This window comes from Calidris pugnax, unplaced genomic scaffold (assembly GCF_001431845.1).
Source record: "Calidris pugnax isolate Ruff unplaced genomic scaffold, ASM143184v1 scaffold220, whole genome shotgun sequence".
Taxonomy (NCBI): domain Eukaryota; kingdom Metazoa; phylum Chordata; class Aves; order Charadriiformes; family Scolopacidae; genus Calidris; species Calidris pugnax.
Window position 1 is genome coordinate 215,371 of NW_015090963.1, and position 9,615 is coordinate 224,985.

Genomic DNA, 9,615 nt, shown 5'->3' on the forward strand with positions numbered 1-9,615 from the left:
CACTCATGCGTCGCGCTCCGCCTCCTCCTCCGTCCCGGAAGTGAAGGTGAGGGGCGGCTGAAGTGGGGGGTGACCCGGGGGCCTTGTACCTCCGGTTTCTCGCAGTGACCCGGTGTGTGCTGTGTGTGGGGGTGTGCGGTGCCCCGTCCCGTTGCCATGACAACAGCCTTCCTCCCCCCGGGCCGCCAGGCCTAGTTCCCCCCTCCTCATGCCGTTGCCGGGGGATGGAGGGCCGGGAGCGGCCTAGTCGAGGGGGGGCTGCCCACGGCGGGAGGAAAGGAAGGGGAGCGGGTCGACGGGGGTGGGGGAGTGGAGTGTTCGGGGAGATTGTGGGTCATGGCGGCCCTGGGAGAGTTTTGTCCTTTCAGGCCGTGGGCGTTTCCAGGTGCGCACGGGAGGTGGTGCTGGCCTCCCGCCTTGGGCGGCCGCCGGGCTCCCCACCAGCCCGGCTTTAGTGCCTGCGGTTCGGGGGGTGTGTGTGGGGGGGGTTGTCTTCGGCGTGGCTGGTCAGAGACTAATTGAGGCGGTTAAGGAGGGGTTCACCGAGAGGGCTGAAAGCTATCCTGGGGCTGGGTTGGTGGGGAAAGGAGTCTGTGCTGTGGTTTCCCAGTTTGGAGGTGTTGCCAAGGCGCACTGGGCGTCTAAGGGAAGAACAACAGTGTTGCCTGAAGGGATTATTCACTGAAGTGTGCAACTCTGTCAAAAAACAAAGCTTTGCCTGGAATTCTGAAATTCTGGATTCTCTCATCTCCGTTGCTTTCTCTCTTTTTCTGTATAGGACCACTTTTTCTGGCTGCATATCTTATTGATCACAATATTTGTCACTTAAGAGGTGTGTTCCTTTCTGTTTACATCGAATTAGTGCTTAACATGTGTGCCAAAAGCCTTTTAGGTTTGTGTAACAGCCTTATGTCTAGCCCAGACAGACAGCAGAGGGCCGATCCCTTGGGATTCATTCTCTCAGCTTTGCCATTGGCATCTTGAGTTCTCTGCTGCAGGGGCAATGATTTCTGTATGCCACTTCTAGTAATTTTGAGGTATTATCTTTGCACAGAGTCTTTGGATTTTTTTCAGTGGAAAAGCATCAGATTGTTAATCACTGTCTTTCCTTTTGCTTTATAGCTTGGTTTTATTATTTTGTCCTACAGTGTGGTGTTTAATATACCAGCAACAAAGAAGTGTTATGCAAGTCATATTTTGTGCTTCTTGATAATTTTTTTTTCTTAAACCTTTTATACAGATTCCTGTTTTCTTGTTTTTAAACGGAAAGGACTAAATTTTTTACAATTCAAATATAGGTAATAAAATTTAGTTTTACTGTATGGTAACTACAAAGGGATGGATGACTTTTGGCTCACACTGAGATACATGTCCTGGCTAAATATGACTGGTTTGTTTGTGCTCCACGTTTTGTGTTGCTCCTTCTTGATCCTCTCTGTTCTCCCACAGCTCTTCGTGCAGTTAACAGAGGGACATGGCTGTGAGAGCTTGTGGCTTGATCATCTTCAGGCGGCTGCAGTCAGCGCCATCTTCTAAGGTCACTGACGGTATTGAGTACCTCCTCCTTCAGACATCCTATGGGACCCACCACTGGACCCCACCCAAAGGTGATGTTTGTTCTGATAACACACTTCAGAGCCATTTGTGTCCGGAGTGAGTGAGATTACAGACTGAACTTTGGCTGAACGCTGCTAAGGTCAGCTCTGCAGGGCAGTTAATCAGTTGACAGTAGCCACTGATTGAGCTGTTTGTGCAGCAGAGCTGGGCTGAAATTCTTTGCAAGTATTGTATAAATGCTTGTGTTGTACATATACTCTTGGGAATGAGTGACTGGGGCTGTGGGTGGGTCACCGAATCTGGTTCCTCAGGTGTGTGATGTTTCTGGCAGACGTCGAGCAGACAACTGAAATTAGGTAGCTACAGAAATTTGTACCTTCTCACTCAGGTCTGACCCTCTGCCAGATGCTGCTGTTGCTAATGCACGGTTATTTGGCCCACGTGTAATCAGGAGGGTCACAGTTTGCAGTGCAACATTAGAAGGTAAATTGAAAGCAGTGATGATTTGCTTTAAAACACATTCTTTAGGAGTTTCTTTAAGTTCTGGAGATCATTGATGAAGAGCACATACCTAAGGCAACAGAGACAAGAGGGACAGCTGGGAGAAGTAACCTGGTCAGCCATTTACATCTAAGCCATCCTCACTCATTAGTGAGGTCTCAAGACATACAGCAACACCTTGTCTGCAAAGCCAGTGTTTGGTAATACGTTGTCACAGCCCTGGTTCCAGGAAAAGCACAGCACAGAAATACTTCAGGTTCCTTGTAGATCTTCTTATATGCTGGTTTTGGCCCTCTGAGATTTCTTCCTGCTAGTTTTCACTTCTTGTTTTGTAAAGTGCAGTGCTCTTAAAGCTACTGCAGGAGCCACTTGTAAACAGGAATTTGAAAATTGTAAAAAAAAAAAAGCTTGTAACAGTATCAACTATGTTCTCCTATTAAGGGAAAGAACAAAACTTTCCAAGCCTTCGCCTTTGTCCACTTCACCAAAAGCCTAAGGGATTAGAGTTTGCAGCCTACTGGAAAGCTAAAAAACATGTGCTGGCCTTGATTGGTTGTTGCGGGAGGAGAGACCCGTGTGGAAAGGTTCACTGGGAACACAGTGATTTTGGACAAGTGATTGAAATGACTTGTGTGCATTTCAGGAGGAAGTGAAGTTACTCATAGGCCTACGTCTCACACACTTAAAATCGTAGAATCATTGAATGGTTCAGGCTGAGAGGGACCTTTAAAGGTCATCTGGGCCAACCCCCTGGCAATGAGCAAGGGCATCTTCAACTAGATCCGGTTGCTCAGAGACCCCTCTGACCTGACCTTGAATGTTCCCAGGGATGGGGCATCTCCCACCTCTCTGGGCAACCTGTGCCAGTGTTTCACCACCCTCATGGTAAAGATGGCTTCCTTGTATCTGGTCTGAATGTACCCTCTCTTTGTTTAAAACCGTTGCCCCATGTCCTGTTGCTACAGGCCCTGTTGAAAAGTCTGTCCCCTTCTTTCTTCCAAGCGCCTGTGAAGTATTGAAAAGGCACAAGAAGGTCTCCCCAGAACCTTTTCTTCTCGCAGCTGAAAAATTCCAGCTCTCAGCACATCCTTATCGTAGAGGTGTTCCACCCTTCTGATCATGTTTGTGGCCCTCCCATGGACCCACTCCAGCAGGTATATGTCCTTCTTATGTTGGAGGCTCCAGAACTGGATGCAGTACTCCAGTAATCCAGGTGGGATCTCACCAGAGCACTGTAGAGGGGCAGAATCACCTCCCTTAACATATTGTTTAAGGTTTTATCGATCAAAAGCCGCATACAAAAGCCACAATCTGATAGCCTTTAATAGTAGCTTTTTTACACATTTGGGGGCAATAAATAATGGAGAGCTATTACATTGTATATTCTTTGTGACATGAGTCATCTTCAGAGGCAGCCTCAGGTTGCGTTATGGAGGAACATAACTTGTAGATATAATGTGTTAGGAGCCAGAATGAGAAGATGTAATCATCTCTTCAAGAGCACACAAAAGGCAATTTATGGCTACAGCTGTACATTGATATTTTAAAAGTTCCTTGAGCTACTGCAACTGTTAGGGGATTAAACTGGACCTGCTTGCATCCCCCTGGATAAGCTTCGTCCTCTGTACTCCTAGAACTGTGACTTTGCACTAGCCGAGGTTGAGGGATCTGGAGAGTAAGTCTTATGAGGAAAGGCTGAGGGAGCTGGGATTGTTCATCCTAGAGAAAAGGAGGCTGAGGGGAGACCTTATTGCTCTCTACAACCACCTGAAAGGAGGCTGTAGAGAGGCAGAGGTTGGTCTCTTCTCCCAAGTCACAGGAGATAGGACAAGAGGAAATGGCCTCAAGTTGTGCCAGGGAGGTTCAGATAGGAAAAAAATTTTACACTGAAAAGGTTATTAAGCCTTGGAATTGGCTGCCCAGGGAGGTGATTGAGGCACCATCCCTGGAAGTATTCAAAAGACAGGTTGATACAGTGCTTAGAGAAATAGTTTAGTGATAGTGACGTGGGGGTTATTGTTTGTTTTTTTTTGTTGTTGCTATTTCAGTATTTGTTTAAAATCAGAGTTAGGTTGATGGTTGGAGTAGGTGATCTTAAAGGTCCCTTCCAACCTAGACAATTCTGTGATTGGAAGGGGATGTGGTGTTGACAGAATCACAGAATGATAGGGGTTGGAAGATTGGAGATGATATTCAGAGATCATCTGGTCCAACCCCCCTGCCCAAAAAGGGTCACCCAGAGCAGGGTGGTCAGGAACCCATCTGGGTGGGTTTTGAACATCTCCAGAGAAGGAGACTCCACCCTGTCTCTGGGCAGCCTGTTCAGTGCTCTGTCACCCTCACAGTAAAGAAGTTTTTCCACGTGTTGAGACAGATCATCCCTGTGTTCCAGCTTGTGCCTGTTGCCCCTTGTCCTGTCACCAAGCAGCACTGAGAAGAGCCTGACCCCATCCTCTTGACACCTGCCCTTTAGATTTTGATAAGCATTAGTGGGATCCCCTCTCAGTCTTCTCCAGGCTAAACAGACGCAGGTGTCTCAGCCTTTCCTTGTAAGAGAGATGCCCCAGTCCCTTGATCATCTTTGTAGCCTCCACTGGACCCTTTCTGGCAGTTCCCTGTCCTTCTTGAACTGGGGGGGCCAGAACTGGACACAGTGCTCCCGATGGGGCCTCACCAGGGCAGACTAGAGGGGGAGGATGACTTCCCTCGACCTGCTGGCCACTCTCTTTTTAATGCACCCCAGGAGACCATTGGCCTTCTTGGCCAAAATGGCACATTGCCGGATCGTTGTCACCTTGTCCACCAGGACTTCAAGGTCTCTCTCTACAGAGCTGCTCTCCAGCAGGTCAGCCCCCAACCTGTACTGGTGTGTGGGCTTATTCCTCCCCAGGTGCAGGACACTACACTTGCCCTTCTTGAATTTCATCAAGTTCATTTTCCTCCTCAGCATATTGGAATTGCGTTAGGGCAGGAGGATCTGGAAGCTGTGGTGTGAGGTGCTGCCAGCAGTCCTTTTTTCTCCCAGTAGATAGACTGTATTGCACAAAGTTGGAAACTTACTGAGCTTAGACTTGAGGTTATCAACAGCAGGGTGAGGTGATTGCCTTTTGCTGTGCTGCAGAGCAGGAGTTTTCACTGGTGTCCTTCCAGTTGAAAGTGAATCTAAGCCCTCCTGCTTTAGTGATGCCTCAATTCATTGCACATTTGATGACTACAGATCATGACTATCTTAAAAAATAGTGGTTACTTACTGTTCACAGATGTTCTGTGGGCATTTGCTACGGGTACTGTGAAAGTAATCCAGCTGTGCAAGGCCAAGTGGATTCTGTTTCTCAACTATTAGTGAAGTCCCAGCTATGGAATCATAGAATGGTTTGGGTTGGAAGGCACCTTAAAGATCATCTGGTTCCAACCCCCTGCCATGGGCGGGGACACCTCCCACTACAGCAAGTTGCTCAAAACCCCATCCAGCCTGGCCTTGAATAACTAACTCCAGGGATGGGGCATCCACAGCTTCTGTGGGAAGCCTGTTCCAGTGTCTCACCACATTCACATTAAAAAAATTCTTCCTGATAACTAATCTCATTCTCCCCTCTTTGAGCTTAAAACTGTTACCTCTCATCCTATCACTGATAATGAGTCCCTCCCTATCTCTCCTCTGGGCCCCCTTGGTATTGGAAGGCTTCTGTAAGGTCTCCCTCGAGCCTTCTCTTCTCCAGGATAAACAACCCCAGCTCTCTCAGCCTTTCCTCATAGGAGAGGTGCTCCAGCCCTCTGATCATCTTTGTGGCCCTTTGCTGGACTTGTTGGAACAGGTCTGTGTCCTTGCTGTGCTGAGGGCTCCAGAGCTGGACACAGTACTCCAGGTGGGGTCTCACCAGAGCAGAGGGGCAGAATCTCCTCCCATGACCTGCTGGCCACGCTTCTTTTGATGCAGCCTGGGATGTGGTTGGCTTTCTGGGCTGCCAACACACACTGCTGACACATGTTGAGCTTCTCATCAACCAACACCCCAAGCCCTTCTCCTCGGGGCTAGTCTAGATCCATTCTCTGCCCAACCTGTATTTGTGCCTGGGCTTGTCCTGACCCAACACATACTTTGTCAAAAAGAAGGAGATAGCTTGACTTAACGGTGCTGAGAACCAGGGGGAAAATATTTTTGCTAAACCCTCAGTGTATTTGATCTCAAATATGCAAGATGTCAAATGCAACATCAGATGCTAGTTTTTGCCCAGTTCCCACTTGAAATAGAAGTGTATTTTACATTTGAGATGTTGTAACATGTTTCTTACAACATTTCATGTTGTAAGAAAGAGGTGGTTAAGCTTCTGATATGCACACAAAGAAGCGAGTGAGACCTGTTGGGAACCCAAGTGAGCCCCCCACATGCCCTAGTTGTGGTACTAAAGGGTGGCTTTGGGTACCTGGGACCTGAGGAAAGATTAATCTCTGTGATGAAATTATGGTTATTTGCAGCCAGCTACAAAGAAAATAGAGTGACACAAAGGGCAAAATAAAACTTAACTTTTTTTTCCTCTTGAAGCCTCCCAACTCCTGCTATGTTGCTTTTTTGAGCTCTTGCTTGGCTTGTTCTATTTATGTTCTGGTCTGGAGCTTTCATGAGAAAACCAAATCTGACATTTCTCAACAAAAGTATAAACAGCTGGGGATGTGTTATATTTATCCGTTGTTTGTAATGGCACCTCTCATTCTAAGCAACGTAAAATAAATGATGTGTCCTAGAAGAACTACGCAGCCGGTGAAAGGTCTGGCTTATAGGCTTGCTGTGTTTCAGAGAGGAATAGGGGAGAGAAATAAAAATACCCGCAACTGAAACCCACCTTTTAAGTGGCGTTTGTTGGTGCCTGGCCCCGTTCTTTTTGGGCTGATGGCATGAGTAAGAGTTTTGCAGAGTTTAGCCTTCAGCTTCTGTGGGAGGGGAGGGTTGAGAGAGGACTAAGGCCCTTACAGATGAGCCATCTCCCCTCTACCTGGATAAAGGAAAAACATTCATGAGGCACTAGGTCCTCAGTGTGATCTAAGAGGGAACATTACGGGTGCAGAGTGCTCCAGAGGAGGAGAGAAGGACTGGGAAGACAAGATGTCTAGTGCTGACAAGCCGCCATGAGTTTCAGAAGATGTGGGTAAACAATGATCCTAAAAGCCACAAGACAAGGACAACTCAAGATGTAAGAGTTGAAAAAGGAAAAGCAATCTCTGCTCTCCAATTTCCATTTCATTCTGTATCAGCTACAGTGTACTCTCATCTCTGGCTCCCAGTGTTCCCTAGTTGTCAAGTGAATACACAAAACCTGAGTTTTCTTCTGAGAGACTTACTTTTTCACCTTCTTGACAGGCCATGTGGACCCAGGAGAGGATGACCTGCAGACAGCCTTCCGGGAAACGCAGGAGGAGGCTGGTCTCCAGGCCAGTCAGCTCACCCTCATAGAGGGCTACAAGAAAGAACTGCATTATCCTGTCCGTGGCAAACCCAAGACCGTCATTTACTGGCTGGCAGAAGTGAAGGACTTTAACACAGAAATCAAGCTCTCAGAGGAGCACCAGGCTTTCCAGTGGCTGAAGCTGGAGGATGCTTGTAAATTTGCAGAATATGAGGACATGCAGGCAACGCTGAAAGAAGCACATCAGTTTCTCTGCTCCAAAGAATGAATACTTTTGGGAAGGATAAGGGGAATTTTTGAAAAAACATGGCCTGCTTTTCCTTTTTTTTTTTTTTTTAAACCAGGGGAAGAACTATATCATTGCAAAAATGTAGATTTCTTTTTTTTAAATCTAAACGAATTCAGTGGGGATACTTGGAGCTTGAGAGAGCTTATGCTTTTGTCTCCTCTAGCTGATGCAAAAAAAGCATGGTCTGATTGAAGCATGAGCCAGAGATGTCTGAATTGAAACCCAGAGCTAACAAAGACTTCCTTTGTCCCTGTCTCCTTTTCTGTTTCCTCTTTTTTTTTTTTTTTTCCCCTCAAAGGGCTGAGCAGACACAGGTCTTTTTGAAAAATCAAACACTTGATATTTCTTGACTTGCTGATGTAGAGCTGCATATGAGCATATGGAGATTTTTAATAACAAAATGTTTACTGCAGAAGTTGCACCTTGCATTTCAAATGGGGAAGCTGTAGTTCTATTCCCAGCTCCTCCGCTGATGTGCTGTGATAACTTGTCAAATCATTTCAGGTCTTGTTTGTTTGTATCATGACTTTGTGTACATCACTGATGTACTGTTATGAAAACACTTCCCATCCAAAGACTCTTAGTAAACAGTTGACATACAGTATTAAGATGGTAAACTTGAAGTTCTTTTGCCTCTTTCTTTTCCTTTGTTCTTCTTTGACGGGCACCTCAGCCATATATTACTCAGGGGGTTGGGAAAGGGAAATCTATCTGCCCAATATGGCATTTTCTGCACAGAATATCTACGCTAATGTACAATCTTGTTTGATAGCACCCGTGTTTCTGTGACTGCAGCCTGCACCCGTGTGTGGGCAGCAGGGCCATGTGCCCTGCTGGTGCTGTGCTGTGGGTACTCGTGCTGGGTGACTGCAGAAGCCTGTGGTGGTACCAATGGGCTCGCCTGCATCGGCTTTCTTCTGGGCCTCTTTTTTGTCATTGACATTGGTGGGAACGGAGGTTCTGAGAGCTCTCTATGATTATGTGTGTTCAGTTATTAATGCTTCGCAATCTTTTGGATGTTCTGGTACCTAAATATCAAAAAAACATGATGGCGATATTAAAACTTTTAGGTGAGGAATGTGGTTTCCTGAATCCCAGGCAATTCTGGGGGAGAGCGAGTGGCACTTCTTCCCTACGTCTCCTCTAGCCTTTACTGCCCAAGTACTTGGAACTTGCAAAGCAAGTAAGTGCATGAGGAAGTGGGCTCTGCTTCTGCTTTGTTGTCCTCCTTACTGCAAGAGTGAAGCGAGGGTCATCAGCATCGCATCAGCCCTGGGGAAGACCTACAATACCAGATGTGCAGCACAACTGGGCTGAGAAATACAAGCAGCAGTTCTGTATTGTGTTACTCCCCAGTTATGCAGCACTCATCCTTTGGAGCACCTCCCTCACGAGGAAAGGCTCAAAGAGCTGGGACTTTTTATCTTGGAGAAGACTGAGAGGAGACCTAATCTATGTTTACAGGTATCTAAAGGGTGGATTGAAGGATGATGAAGCCGGACTCTTTTCAGTGGTTTCCAGTGATAGGACAAGGGGCAACGGGCACAAGCTGGAACATAGGAAGTTCCACTCAAATCCAAGGAAAAACTTCTTTAGGATGAGGGTGACAGAGCCGTGGAACAGGCTGCCCAGGGAGGTCATGGAGTCCCCTTCTCTGGAGATTTTCATGACCCCCCTGGATGCAGTCCTGAGTAATGTGCTCTGGGCAATCCTGCTTTGGCAGGGGAGTTGGACCAGATGATCTCTAGAGGTCCCTTCCGACTCTGGCAATTCCATGATCTGTGGAGCTTACACTAATAATGTTAGTACCACTGTGACAGTGATGTCTTGCTCATCACTCTATTATCTTCCTGTAGAGGGATTTTT

At 46.9% G+C, this 9,615-nt stretch overlaps 2 protein-coding genes across 6 annotated transcripts in view; both read left to right on the plus strand.

Annotated features, from left to right (window-relative positions):
• On the plus strand, positions 1-8,353 carry NUDT2 (nudix hydrolase 2). Of its 3 annotated transcripts, none has more exons than XM_014952496.1 (4): positions 53-112; positions 779-832; positions 1,450-1,607; positions 7,415-8,353. In XM_014952496.1, exons 3-4 carry the CDS (start codon positions 1,475-1,477, stop codon positions 7,726-7,728), a joined length of 447 nt encoding a protein of 148 aa, XP_014807982.1. In that variant the 5' UTR covers positions 53-112; positions 779-832; positions 1,450-1,474; the 3' UTR covers positions 7,729-8,353. The 3 variants fall into 3 exon arrangements, with proteins under 3 accessions (XP_014807985.1, XP_014807982.1, XP_014807983.1); XM_014952497.1 differs by lacking the exon at positions 53-112 and adding an exon at positions 343-385; XM_014952499.1 differs by lacking the exons at positions 53-112; positions 779-832 and adding an exon at positions 1-46.
• Positions 1,476-9,615, plus strand: part of LOC106894056 (uncharacterized family 31 glucosidase KIAA1161-like) — a 38,220-nt gene continuing 30,080 nt past the window's right edge. The window contains exon 1 of one of the 3 annotated variants that reach the window (XM_014952488.1): positions 1,476-1,607. Coding sequence is in view for 1 of the 3 variants with exons in the window: in XM_014952486.1 (XP_014807972.1) it covers positions 1,578-1,607 (30 nt within the window). In the remaining 2 variants the exon portion in view is untranslated. The remainder of the gene's footprint in view (positions 1,608-9,615) is intronic. The other 2 variants (XM_014952487.1, XM_014952486.1) reach the window with 2 other exon arrangements.